The sequence below is a fragment of the Micromys minutus genome (genome assembly GCF_963924665.1).
Source record: "Micromys minutus genome assembly, chromosome: 11".
Taxonomy (NCBI): domain Eukaryota; kingdom Metazoa; phylum Chordata; class Mammalia; order Rodentia; family Muridae; genus Micromys; species Micromys minutus.
In genome coordinates this window covers 17,957,582-17,971,517 of record NC_137980.1, presented here as the reverse complement: position 1 = coordinate 17,971,517, position 13,936 = coordinate 17,957,582, and the positions used below count along the sequence as shown (strand labels likewise).

General features: G+C 47.1%; 1 protein-coding gene across 1 annotated transcript in view; it reads left to right on the top strand.

Moving 5' to 3' along the window:
- Positions 1-13,936, top strand: part of ANKDD1B (ankyrin repeat and death domain containing 1B) — a gene marked incomplete at both ends in the record, with an annotated part of 49,135 nt that overhangs the window by 32,127 nt on the left and 3,072 nt on the right. Inside the window, 3 exons of the mRNA XM_080924821.1 lie at positions 2,735-2,833; positions 6,055-6,153; positions 11,579-11,674. Of these exons, the coding sequence (XP_080780947.1) occupies positions 2,735-2,833; positions 6,055-6,153; positions 11,579-11,674 (294 nt within the window). The remainder of the gene's footprint in view (positions 1-2,734; positions 2,834-6,054; positions 6,154-11,578; positions 11,675-13,936) is intronic.

Genomic DNA, 13,936 nt, shown 5'->3' with positions numbered 1-13,936 from the left:
GATTGGCTTTGGCAGAACAGACACCAGGCCTCTGTGCTGGAATCCGACAAGAAAGTTCTCTCTATCTCCCACTGCATTTTCTTCCCTTTCTGTGAATGTTATTTCCTCTGGCTGTGCCAAGCCATGTCTATTTGTGGTATTAACTCAAAAGGAGGGATGTGACCTGAGCTATGCCCGATAAGACATGGGCTCAGAGTGTGACTGGCTCTGTGTTTACCTAGCCCAGGCCAAGGAGGCCGCTTCATCCTCAGGAAAAGCTGGGCCCCAGCAAGGCAGGTGGCCCTGGCCAGACTGCCGACCACTTTGAGGTGAAGGATGGTATGTCTTTGCTCTTGCTTTCTGCTTTGAGGGAGAAGCTGGTTTCTAAGCAGAGGAGACCTTCGAAGCCTTCTTAGCTCTCAGGTTACCTCCACGGGATGTTCACAGTGCTACCTTGTCCCCTGGTTCCCTCCCAGATAGCCGCTCAGCTGTTCTATGCAGCCTTTCCTGCCTCTGGTCCATTCTGCATATGAAGAACTCTGGGAAACCTATGTTCAAGCCCTGTCTTCGCCTCTTCCCTGTTATTAACGGAGTTACTGATCTGTTTGTGTATAGAGTAGGGGATATAAGGCTCAACTCCTAGGGTTATCATGGGTGACATAGCTTTTAAGAGCACTTACTGTTGTTTTCTGCTTGTTTTTGAGCCAGAGTCTCATCCTGTAACCGAAGCTAGCCTGAAATTCCCTATGGAGCCTCGACTTGCCTGGCACTTGAGATCTTCTCTTCTAGTCTCGAGTGCTGAGATTGCAGGCCCGAACCCACCACCCCTGCTTAGCTAGTACTTGTTTACTCTTTGGTTCTTAGAGACAAGATTTCTCTGTAGGTCTGGCTGTCCTGGAACTCACTTTTGGAGATCAGGCCGGCCTTGAACTCAGAGATTCGCTTACCTCTGCCTCCCAAGCGCTGGGATTAAAGTCCTGTGCCACCACCCAGTACTTAACCTAGTGTTTCAAGCAGGATAAATGTGGGTACTGAGTGTGCAGTGAGTACCATGCAAGAGTGTGCAGGGCGAGACTGACGCTTATTCTCAACGTTGTTTTTATGTTTGTGTGGAGCTGTAGGCTATCCCAGACCACCTAGCCTCCTTTCCGTCTCTGTCCCTCTTCTCGATTCTGTTCCCAGGAACTCTGCGACATGTACCGGGCTGCAGAGTCTCACTGCATCTCAGGCCAGTGCTCACCCCTGTCCGCACGCCCCTCCTACCTTTCCCCTTCCTCAACGTCCTACCTCTCACCTTACTCATTAGCCCTGCCCGTTGCAGTAAATATTAAAACAGAAATCTGGCTTATCTCTTTATCGGCCCCAAGGTCTTACTCTGTGGGCGCCGCTTCTAGTATGGAGCCGGGCGCACGGACTCTGTCACTTGGTCCGAAAGCCGTACTCTCTGCACCGCTCTCTTCCCTGGCGGTTCACATTGCCCGCCCTGGCACTTCTGCCCCCATCCCAGGTGGAATTACCGTTCCGGCTTCTTCGCCGCCCGGCACAAACATGACTCTAAGGCCTGGTAGATTTTCATACAGGTTTATATATTCAATTCTCAATCCAAAAACCCTCTACACAATAAGATTACATCCAATATAGACAAAGATACAAACTGTCCTTCCATGTGGAATAAAAGACCTGTAAAATCCTTAAAATGATCATAGCCGCCGAATGTCAATTAAGTCCACCTGGATCCTGCTCATCCTTCCCGAGCTCCATCTTGATCCTTTCTCTGTCCCCTTCTCTCTCCCTTCTCCTCCTTCTCCTCAGACCCTCTCTTTCCACCTTTCCTTCCCCTGCCCAATTACAGGCTCTCACCTTTATTTTACAAATTAAAATGGGAAGAAGGTTCTGACGAGGTCACCTGAGTATGTGACTAGGCAGCCCTTCGGGAAGTGGAATTAACATCACAATACAAACCACGAAGGAAAATCCACAACACTTTGCACATTGCTTTCTTCCCCAGTCCTGAGCTGCTTTTTCTCCCCCCAGAGCTCCACAAGCCACTGTTGGCTGGGTGGAGTTGAGGCGGCAGGTACATTTGAGACAGGGTATGGTGGACTGTGTCTGAGGGTCTGAGTTAGAGGGGGAGGGAAGAGAGGAGGGGAGAGGGGTCAGGAGGCCCAGGTGGGGGGAGGTGAGGAAGGCTGTTGTTTAGTAAGAGGGGGGATGAAGGATCAGGCTGTTGAGACTAGTCACAGCCCATCATGAGGCCCAAGTAATCAGAGACACCAGCCCTGCCAGGGATCTAGAGAACTTAGTGTAGCTCACATCTGGTCAGGAAATGCTGTGTATACATTTCCTCCTCTGTGGCCGTGCCTTTTGTCCTGTGGCTCCCGGAAGGCTTGGAGAAGTCCTCTGTGGAGCCTTAACAGTTCCTCATCGGTGACTGAGCTCAGCTGTCATTTCTTCAAGGAAGCCTTTTCTAGCTTCTGGAAGGGTTGACCCTTCCTTGCCGCACATTTGACATTTCCTCGAAACCACTTAAACTTTGAAACTAAGCACCCGCGTCACTTAATTAAAAAAGACAAATCTCTAGCCCCCGAGGGACTGGCCCTTAGTTGGTGCTTGTTATGTATGTCCAGAATGACTGGCAGCTGGCAGAGGGTGGTGACTGCTCAGGGCTTCCTGTGGTTCCAACACTGGGTGGACTGTTGTAGCTCTCAGAGATCAGGGATTTGAATGCTGAAGCTAGATGCTTTTCTTTCTGCAGCCTAAGGAGCCCCCTCTTCACTTAGCAGTTATCAGCAACCGTCCCGCCATCGTGAACAGCTTATTAAGTGCTCGGCATGATATTGATAGCTTAGATCAGGTAAGCAGGCTGGAGTCTGGCTGCACTTGTGTTTCAACGTGAAATTTCCGGGTTTCAACACGATGTGTCAGCAGGAAGTTCTGCTTAGGTTCAAGGTGCCTAAAACAATTCCTGGGGGGTGGGGTGGGGACGACATGTGTACCTTTTTCATTAGTTTTATAACCTCTCTGCTGTCCCCCCACGGCTGGTTTTTGCAGAGGCAAAGCTGGGGTTCTGTGCGTATGTAATCAACTTGTTCATTCTTAATAGGCGAAGCTAGAGCTTTGAATAAACAACACTAAAGCAAATTGCCCTTTAAATCAAAAGCCACTCCTACAGTGTGAAATGTTGTTCTTGGCCAGAAGCTGGTCCCCATAAGAAGGAAGCTTTGTTTCCACATTAAGTATCTTTCTGTGCCAGAAGGCAAAAGAGACCTCTTAGAATAAAAAAAAAAAAAAAAAAAAAAAAAAATCAAAAACAAAACAAAAAACCCCAAACAAACAAGATCACCAGGTCGTCAACAAACTGGGACAGGATCAAATACCGTGTGAAAGCCACCTGTCACCACCGGAGATAGAACAGGGCGGAGTGACCCGTGGGCTGCGGTTGTGACCCTCTGCCTCTGGTGCACTTCCTAGGGGTGCAGGGGCTGGGGGTGGGGAGCCACACACCTCCGGGTTGCCTCTTGTCCAGGCCACCTCTATCTGTGCCCTCTAGATTAGGGAAATCCATTATGCAAGAGCACATCTGTCCCAACCTCCCCTATGGCCATTTCCTTACCTGTTGAAACAGCATGACTCGATCCCTTCAGGTTTTTTCCAGCTCCGGCCTCTTGGTTAATTTTTGATGGAAACAAGGAGACTTACCAGCATTCCCCCCTTCCCCCCACTTCTGTGTCATGCCAGCCCACAAGATGGGAGCAGAACTCACTGGTTATTAAAAGCATTTGCATATTCAAACTTACTAATGCTTCAAATCTTTTCTTATATAGACAAAGCCTTGTGTTCATGTATGATTTTTGGCTTCTCCAGAACCGGCTTGATCCACACTAGGGGAGTGTTTGTCATGTCTGCCAATCAGTTATACAGCTCAGCCATATTGGTTCAAACTTTTGTTACACCAGTAATATACATATAAAATGGTAGAATTTATATTTTTTCACATAAAGTATATAAAACCAGGACATATAAACATGGCTTTAAGAAGTAAATGTTCATTTGGCCCCACTGAAGAAAGGTGACTTTTGTTTTGGTGTTTCTGTGTTCTTGACTTAGAGCGGTATTGACAAAGCATGCTTTTGTTGACACAGCACACTTGTGCCTGTGCCTGTGTCTGTGTAGACAGCCTTTCCTGAGGCTCTTGGTTTTTGTGCCTGGGTGATAAGCCCTCGGAGAGGCACACTGCCACCTGCTGGCACTTCTGATGACAACTTGGCTTTGCCTGTTCTGGTAGGAAGAGACCTTGTGCTTCATGCAAAGGTGCAGCAGCTCTTGACCCAGGGAAGTGGCTTCTTCTGTGTGTGTGTCGGGGAGGAGGGTGGGGGGTGGGGGTGGGTCTGGATCACAGACGCGAAGATGTCTTCACAACAGTCCTTTCTGTGGGCGGTCAGGGTGATGGGATCCTCCATTTATGTGGTTTACACATTTATCTTCTTGATAGAAAGTGTGATGACTCCACTAAGAAATTTGGCCATTTACTTCTTAATACACAATCATGTAGAAAATGGGAAAAGGAGTAAAAAGGCAATAAAATAAACTTTAGTCACCCCATCTTTAATATCATTTTTAATCATACCGATGTATTTTTTTTTCTCGTCTTCCTTGACTTTATAAAATTAAGCGTAGCCAGATATAGTGTCTCCTAAAGCTTTCTTAAAAAATTGATTTGTTTTGATTTTATGCGTGTTTGTGTTTTTCCTGCATGTATGTCTGTGTGAGGGTGTGGGGTTCCCTGGAGCTGGAGTTACAGTTGTGAGCTTGTGGGGGTTGGGAATTGAACAGGATCCTTTGGGAGATCAGCCAGTGCTCTTAACCACTGAGCCATCTCTCCAGATCCCCCCTAAAGCTAATATTATGTCACAAATAGCTTTTCCTTTATAGAAATCTTTGAAATTATTTATGCATATGGTAAAATGCATATGACATTAGTTTTTTTTAAACTATTTTTAAGTGTACAGTTCTGTGACATCACAGAACTTCCCACTTCCCAGTCTCTAAGCCCCTGGAAAACACTATCCTTCCTGTCTATGAATTAGACTACTCTAGGTACCAAGCACTGAAGGAAACCCTTTTTGACAAAATCTCATTACACTTCTCAGATGGGTCTCAAACCGCTAGGCTTACAAAGCCCTTCTGCCCTGGTCTCCAGGCAGCTGGACCTACAGACCCATGACCACACCTAGCTCTGAACCTGATTTGATAGTTGCCAAGTATTCCTATGTATTTATATATAGTTTATATAATGTCTCATTACCAAACATGTAACTGTATGAGAGGGGGGCACAGTAAAGAAATTGCTGATGTGACCACTCCATTACAAGGGGGAAGGTTTTTTATTGTGGATAAGGGGGGTTGGGGGCATCTGGAGGAATCTAGAGCAGAGAGGAAAGAAAGCGGGCAGAATGGACACAGCCAGGCCCATCTGTGAGAGAGGGTGCGAGCACACCGGGGTGAAGAGTGGGCAGCCAGAGAGTAGAGGATAGCTAGAAAGAGAGAACAGAGCACAGAGAGAACAAGGGGGAAGGAGGAGGGGAAGGGGGTGAGGGAGGGGAGGGGGGCCAAGGTGTGTGTGTCAAAATCAAGTGGATTCTAAGGAGTACTCGTAGCTGAAGGAAAGAGGGTGTGGAGTGGGGAGGCCAGGACCTGTATAACAGGTACCTGTGACCTGAGGGAGCCTGGAGGCCAGGTGGGCTTTGATGTGATAGGTGCCTATGGTAACCATATGTCCCTTCAGTCACAGATGAGGGAAATGACTCCTATGGCAGTGGGAACTTGTTTCACAAGTTCCTGGCTCTTATCTAACCCCTGGAAATCCTCAGACAGTGCAGCTTGAGATCATTTCTGGATGCTTGGACTGCCTATGACCTAACCATAACTTCCTCTCGTCTGTCAATAGTTTAAATTCTGCTGTAACAACTGTCCCCTGTGCCCACATAAGGATATGTGTTTTACCCATTTCCCCCAAAGCCTGTATGGTGTTCCCACCTATGTGGCTTCCATGACAGTTCACCTCTCTCGTGGCAGAGGCAGCAGACCCCTCTGCACGTAGCTGCTGACCTGGGAAATGTGGAGCTGGTGGAGACACTCCTGAAGGCTGGCTGCAACCTGAAAATCACGGACAAGGTAGCTGCCCGACTTCCTTGTTTTCTGAGATGGCAGTGGGGATTGCCCCATTGGCTGACAAGTACAATAGGAACATCAGAATTCCTTCTGAGAGATGGGCATGAACTGCATCTTCAAAACACTTAATTATCTATCTATCTATCTATCTATCTATCTATCTATCCATCTATCATCTATTTATCTATTTGTGTATGTGTGTGATGTGTTTATAAAAAGACAAAGAGGTGGGGTATGGGAGGTGTGGTGAGGTATGGGAAAGGGGTTGCCTCTGGCAGGCCATGTTGAGGCAGACCTTCCCCCTGAGGGACCAGCCACATGATGGTGTTAGTAGAGAATAGAGTTTATTCAAGGAATGGTGACGGAAGTTAACAGGGTAGTAGAGAGAGAGAGAGAGAGAGAGAGAGAGAGAGAGAGAGAGAGAGAGAGACAGACAGACAGACAGAGAGACAGAGAAGAGTAGAGAAGTAGAGGCCGACCACGAGCACTTGGGGGGGGGGGAGGGAATCGGGAGAAAGCAGGGGCAGGGAACAAGAGCAAGAGAGAGCAAGAGAGAGAAGAAGGGGATAACAGCCCCTTTTAAAGTGTTAGGTATATCTTGGTGTTGTCAGGTAACTGTGGGGTGGAGCTTAGACAGAATGCTAACAGTTTGTGTGTATTCATTAGTGAGTGTGTCTGAGTGTGTGTGTGTGTGTGTGGGGTGTGTGTGTGTGTGTGTGTGTGTGTGTGTGTGTGTGTGTAGCACATGGAGGCCTGGAGGCCAGTGGTCAATGTCCCGACTGCACCCTACCTTATGTTTTTGAGGCAGGGTCTCTCACTGAGCCCAGAGCTTTCAATCTAGCTAGCCTGGTTGACCAGCAAGCCCCAGGGATCCTCTTGCCTGTCTCCTCAGCCCTGCATTACAGGGCCAAGCCTTTCACAACGGGGCTTGCATGGCAAACACTTTCCTGACCGAAGCCATCTCCCTAGCCCTACAGCTCAATTTTGATTGAGATTGTTTGGTTGAGGTGGAAGCTGAGAAAACTCACTTCAGATACAGAAGCTTCAGATGAATGCTTTATTTTCTGAGCCTCCAGGGAGGCGTCCAGTTCGGGATCTGAACTGTGTCCCCGAAGGGAGATTGTACAACATGCTTATAGGATGGAAACACAAAGCAAGGGGCGCCCATCGTATTTCGACATGAGGAAGTTAGCATTGGTCACTGGGCCTATCTGGGTCACCTGGTTTTGCAGTCACGTCCCTTCCTGAACTCTGGCCTGGAAGTTTAGAATGATAAAGGAAGGGACAAAGGAGGGGGCAAGCTGCAGTAATAAGCTTATGTCAACACAAGCAACACACGTACGGCTTGTGTGCCTTAGTTTAATGACTGGATCTTTTCTCCTTATGTCCTTTCCTGGTTAACAGACAGACATGAAACACCCGGGAAACAGGGCAGGAGTGGGTTTGGGGACCTGGGAACAGGAACTCAGTTTTGATGCAGCCAGCAGGATGGCTGAACTCGGGAAACGACTTCCTAACAAGATCTGTCTATAGGGATTACTATTAAATATTGGTCTTTAGGATTCAAACAATTCAGTGATAGTTTTCGAGATTCTAAGTTCTCATGGTCCAAGTATAATGTTTATATGTGAAGATCTATAGGAATAATTTCCCATTTACATTTGCCTCTAACTTATTTGTTTTTGTACTACTGTGCCAAGTATATGCATACAATAACTTGGTGGCTTGAACATTTAAAGTATATTTTATTTTTATTATGTTTTCTAATTTTATGTGCGTGATATGTGTGTGATGTGTGTGATGTGTGTGTGTGTGTGTGGTGTTTGGTGTGTATGTGTGATGTGTACATGGGGTGTGGTGTGTGTGTACTGGGTGGTATTTGGTGTATGTGTATGTGTATGTGGTGTTTGGTATGTGTGTGATATGTGTGGAGTGTGTGTGTGTGTACTGGGTGGTGTTTGGTGTGTGTGTGTGGTGTTTGGTGTATGTGTGATATGTGTGGTGTGTGTGTGTGTGGTGTTTGGTGTGTGTGATATGTGTGGTGTGTGTGGTGTTTGGTGTGTGTGTGTGATGTGTGTGCTGGGTGGTGTTTGGTGTGTGTGTGTGGTGTTTGGTGTGTGTGTGATATGTGTGGTGTGTGTGTGTGGTGTTTGGTGTATGTGTGTGGTGTTTGGTGTGTGTGTGATATGTGTGATGTGTGTGTGTGATATGTGTGATGTGTGTGTATGTGTGCTGGGTGGTGTTTGGTGTGTGTATGTGGTGTTTGGTGTGTGTGTGATATGTGTAGTATGTGCATGTGTGTGGTGTTTGGTGTGTGTGTGTGTGGTGTTTGGTGTGTATGTGTGATGTGTGTGTATGTACTGGGTGGTGTCTGGTATGTGTGTGATATGTGTGGGGTGTGAGTGTGTGGTGTTTGGTGTGTGTGTGTATGATATGTGTGATGTATGTGTGTACTGAATGGTGTTTGGTGTGTGTGTGTGGTGTTTAATGTGTGTGTGATATGTGTGATGTGTGTGTGGTGTTTGGTGTGTGTGTGTGTTCTTCAGTCTTGCTGCTCTGCTCTGGTGTCAACCTTGGTGTTTAGCAAGTGATACTTTTCCTTCTTGCATCCCTTGTGTTTCTCTGCACTCTGCCTGTGTGGGCTCAGCTTGGACACTTCCTAAAACCTTGACTCAAGCTGGTTTCTCCTGCTACTCTTCCAGGGGTCCTGGGCTGGGAGCGAGTTGATTCAGAATAAACAGACTGTTAACAGCACATGCCAGTTCCTTTTTACGGTGCAGAATGCCAAGGCATCTTTATAAATCACAGTGTGCCCTTTTTGGTACTGGGCATAGAATCCAGGGCCTTGCCCTTGGTAGGCAACTGCTACACCGCTGAGCTATGTCTGCGACCTCAAACCTGCCACTTTCGTTTACATGGTTCATTCACCGGGTTCTAGTTCAGAGCCATGAGTTCTGCACACGTATGATCTGAGGTCAATTCACCATGTTCTAGTTCAGAGCCCTCAGTTCCGCACACATATGATCTGAGGTCATGGTGTCATTTTTTTCTTTTCTCTATTTGTCAGGATTTCCTTTTAAATCATAAAAATGAGACCAGATGTGGACAATGTGGTGAACACAGTAACACCTGTGCAGGGAAACATGGCCACCTACCCTAGGGCTTAGGCTGGGGTGCAATGCCACTGTGTCCCCAGATTTGGCTGGTTATGTTTATTAACATCCACCTTTCCTCGTTCCCCTGAATTCTTTTTAGAGTACCTTATTCTGTTTCCACTCACACTTAAATCCTCCACGACTTGGGTAGAGACTCTGTAGGAACTCAGTGGGCCCTGGTTCGAGCGGACTGTTGTCAAGGTCAACACTACCATGTAACTTTGCTTGTTTTAAACCAAAAGCCTAGGGTTGTTAGTCCTCAGGATGCAATCTCCCCCACTTTCCCTTCTCCCTCAGTCCTTCATTCTGAGGGTCTGACCCACAGCTAATGGATAAACACTACCCTTCCTTTTTACCTGCTCCCTCGTTCTTAAAAGAGCAAAGCAAACCTAACAAACAAAGGTAAGTATTTCTCAGTATTAGATCTGTGCTAAGATCGGGATTGGTAGCCAGGAATGATGGCGCTCACCTTTGGTCTTGGCACTCTGGAGTAAGGCAGGTAGATCCCCAGGAGTTTGTGTGCAGCCTGATCTACACAGCAAGATCTAGGGTTCCAGGCCAGCCAGGCTTACATAGTGAGAAGCTGGAGGGAGAGAAGGAGGGGGAGATGGATAGGGGAAAGGAGAGGGGAAGGGGGAGATGTAGGGGAGAGGGAAGGGGGAAAGGAAGAGGGAGCAAGAGGAAAAGAGGGAGGGAGGGAGGGAGGGAGGGAGAGGAACCAAGAGAGAGGATTGATAAAACTCTAACCAGGGAACACCAAAGCTCTTGGCCTCCGCCTGCCTCTCTGTCAAGGGCAAATGGCAACTTCACTTCAATATGTTACTCCTTAAGGAAAGTTTCTCCACTTTGAAAGTTCTGACTTTTAGAATGCTGCAGTCCCAAAATAGGCTAATTATGGTGATTCAAATGGCTTTACAAGGCAGAATGCAGACAGTATGCAATTAGAGGCTTGCTAAACGCCTGCCAAATGCAATCCTTCCTAATTTCATTACCAGCTCCCTGCTTACAGGCTGGTTACTTCCAGTGCCTATTTCCTAGCTCCCCTGGGTCTTAGTGCCTGCACCAAAAGCCATGCTGTTTGTGTTGCTGAGAATTGTACTTATAGCTGCTATCCAGACATGTAAGAGTTATTGAGAGGCGTTTCTGGATCTTAGGGGTTAGAAACACAGGTTTCTAGCATTGCAATTATTTTCTGGAGTTATTTCTGACCATTATGTTTAATTAACTTTAGAGTCTCTGAATTAGACATGCAAATCTGGTTCCTGGGGAGAGATAGCTTGTCTTGAAAGTGTGATGATATGAGTCTCATTCCTAGTACCCAGATAAAAATGCCAAGGTTGGGCACAATGCTAGGCATGGTGGCATGTACTTATAACTCCAGAGTGCTGAGGTAGAGACAAAAGCATCCCTGGGGCTTGCTGTCCAACTGATCTAGTCTAAAGGATAAACCCCAGGCCAATGAGAGACCCTGTCCCAAAGGAGGTGCTATATGTTCCTAAAGATAACTGAGGTTGTCTTCTGGCTTCTGCATGACTGCTTATCTATGTGTAAGGGCACACACTCATACATGGCATACACACATGTACATGAGCATGCACGCATGGACACACACACACACACACTCATGCTTTAAAAAAGAAAGCATATATAAACTACTTCCCTTATTAGAACATGTATAGATGCAGAAATAGAAGCTGTGCCTTGCATAAAATCAAGGGGCCAAAGTTTGCTGTGTAAGATGGTCATCATGAGCAGGGGTTACCTGTGTAACTTGTGTACAATGCAACCAGAGCTGCAGACAGCATATGTCCCAAATGGTGTCCAGATCAGTCCTTTTCTTATTCACCCAATTTGGTTATTATTGGAACACTTTAACCTTGGTTGGTGGCAGTGTCCAATGTCCAGATTCTGGCTCTCTTTTTGCTTTTCCCTTGGGAAGTGGAAGAATGGAAAGAGAAAGTTACCCTTCCCCTCTTTGAAGATCTTTCTCAGGAAAGGAATGTGTCTTTCCATTCACATACCATTGGCCAGAGTGTAGGTCACACTCCTGACCAGGGAGCTTGGAAATGTTAGGGGGGCATACCTCCTAAGGGCTCACCATGACACCTGGTGTAACTGCAAAGACCTCCCCAGTGACCAAGGGCCTGTCCTTAGTTCACTCAGGTGGCCAAAGCAGGATCGAAGTTCAGGCTCAGTGCAAAGCTGGGGCTCAGCCTACCACACGACATCACTTTTTATTTATTCATTTTAATTCTCCCCCCTTTTTAATTCAGCAAGGAAAGACGGCCCTGGCTGTGGCTGCCAGGAGCCACCACAGCCTCATTGTGGATATGATCATCAAAGCTGAGAGGTACTACACCCGGAGAGAGGTAAGAAAGGCCAGTTCCGGCCAATCAGGGGCTTCTTTGGCACCTTCTCCCTCCATTTTGCAATAGGCAATGTTCGGTCTGTATAATTCTTTCTTTTCCCTGTTGTAGCAAACCTTGGTCAGTACAGCGATGACTGTCCAGTGTCATCTGCCATCCCTGTTCATGGAACGGACAGTGTCTGTTCTTCTCTTCCTTTGTGGGCATTCACAATCAGATCTGAGAATATGGGCCAGACAGCCTCAGTCCATGGTGGTTTTGCTAGCCTAGCATGCCAGCCCCAATGGCTGGCTCTACTGTGACCTCTGTTTCATGGTCTCTGACCATGGGCTGTCGCAGAGGCTCCAATGAGTGTCACACATGGAAAGCACACTAGTCTTTAGCTTGTCTGCCAGTCACAGCTCTTCACAGACTACCCTTCCCCCTCCAGGATTCAAGTCTGAGCTATAAGGCAAGATGCTCAGACACGGGACATCAGCCACAACTTCTATATCTATGCTGTTTCTTAGTTTCCCTGCTGTGTGCGTTGCTTCTTCTGGGCCAATGTGTCATACCAGAATACATGTCCTCACATCTCAGGTGTCTACTGTGGGGAGGCCACAAACTCAGATTGTGGCCACTGGCCAATCCTGGGAAGTTCTTTTTTCTTCTTTTAAAATTTTATTTATTTATTATATATGAGTACACTATAGCTGTCTTCAGACACACCAGAAGAGGGCATCGGAACTCATTACAGATAGTTGTGAGCCACCATGTGGTTGCTGGGAATTGAACTCAGGACCTCTGGAAGAGCAGTTGGTGCTCTTAACCTCTGAGCCATCTCTCCAGCCCAGGAAGTTCTTTTGTAAATCCTTAAAGCAAAAATGTTCATTGTCTACTTTCCCCTCATAATCCTGCTTGGCAGTCTGGACCTATAGTTATGTCAATTGATGACAAGGAAACCCAAGACGTGTCATTAGGCAATGTGATCACTCTATCGATACCAGTGGCCAGTCTTACATGGGCCACACACCTTGACCATTGTCTTACATGTGGCCCACGATGATCCACCCAGCAGCACATGACCACATATGGATTCTTTCAGAGCCACCACTCCTTGCAAGTGTTCTTGCATGTAGAACAACAAAGTCTGTTCCCGCCCAAACAGCAACAGTTTCTTATATAAAGGTAGAATTCTGTTTAATCCTTAAAACTGTTTCTTAAATCTGCCCTATGCTATTAATTTTATATACTTATTATTATTGTGTGTGGTGTGTGGGGGGAGAGGAAGAGAGGGAGCAAGAAAGAAGGAGAGAGGGAGAGAGAAAAAGAGAGGAAGGGAGAATAAGAGAGTGAGAGAGCGAGCAAGTGCATGTGCATAACTTTTGGAGAGAGAGAGAGAGAGAGGGAGAGAGAGTCAGTGCTGGCTGTCACTTTCAGGCAGGGTCTTTCCCATTGTTTCTGTTGAGCAGGCAACTTGGCCTGAACACGTCTGATTCTTTGCTTTCCCTAAGTTGTTTGTGGTACAAGTCCTGGGTCCCAGGGAGCAAGCTCACGTGATCAGTCAGGTTTGTGCAGCAGTCCTCTGCAGTGGCCGTGTCCCCTCGACGACCCTGCTGTCTGCTGTTTACTCCGCCACCTCTGCCACACCAGCCACTAGGTCAGTCCCAACGCTTCCACTGTGAGAGAAGACTGGGCTTTCCGAGTCCCCTCTTCTGTCTATAAGTCTGTGTGTCCATTCTCTCCTGAATCCCAGAGTGCATGGGTGCAAGATTCTCTGAGAAATAAAAAAGCCCAGAGCCAAGATGAATGCAGGCTCAGCCTGCCCTGTTCTCTGCTCATGCTGTCTGAGGTTTTGATCTTACTGGGTGTGTCACTTTATGAGAAAACGGGAAGGAAGGTAAATTTTCTGGTGCTCCTGCTTGACTCTTAGTATTCCTGGAAACAAGGCTTCATGGCAGGAAAGGCCAGGCTGCACGGAGACTGCATCTTAGGGCTGTTTGAACAGTTGCGGATAACTCATGAGGCCCAACACAAGAAGGGCCACCCTTTCCTTGGCACAGCTCCTCAGTTATGTGCAGAGCTTTTCGGAGGAGGCTGATGATGTGATCCAAGGTGAAGGCCGAGAGCAGGCCCACTGGGTTCTTCTCAAAACTTTAGAAAGGCAGGTCCCATACCCCTTTGCCCATTTCCTTCCCTGGCATTAACTCCCATCTGGTTTTTAAGAGTGTTGTCCATTAAGGTTGGCGTTTATTTAAATGGAAGACTGAAATACACATCAGAGTA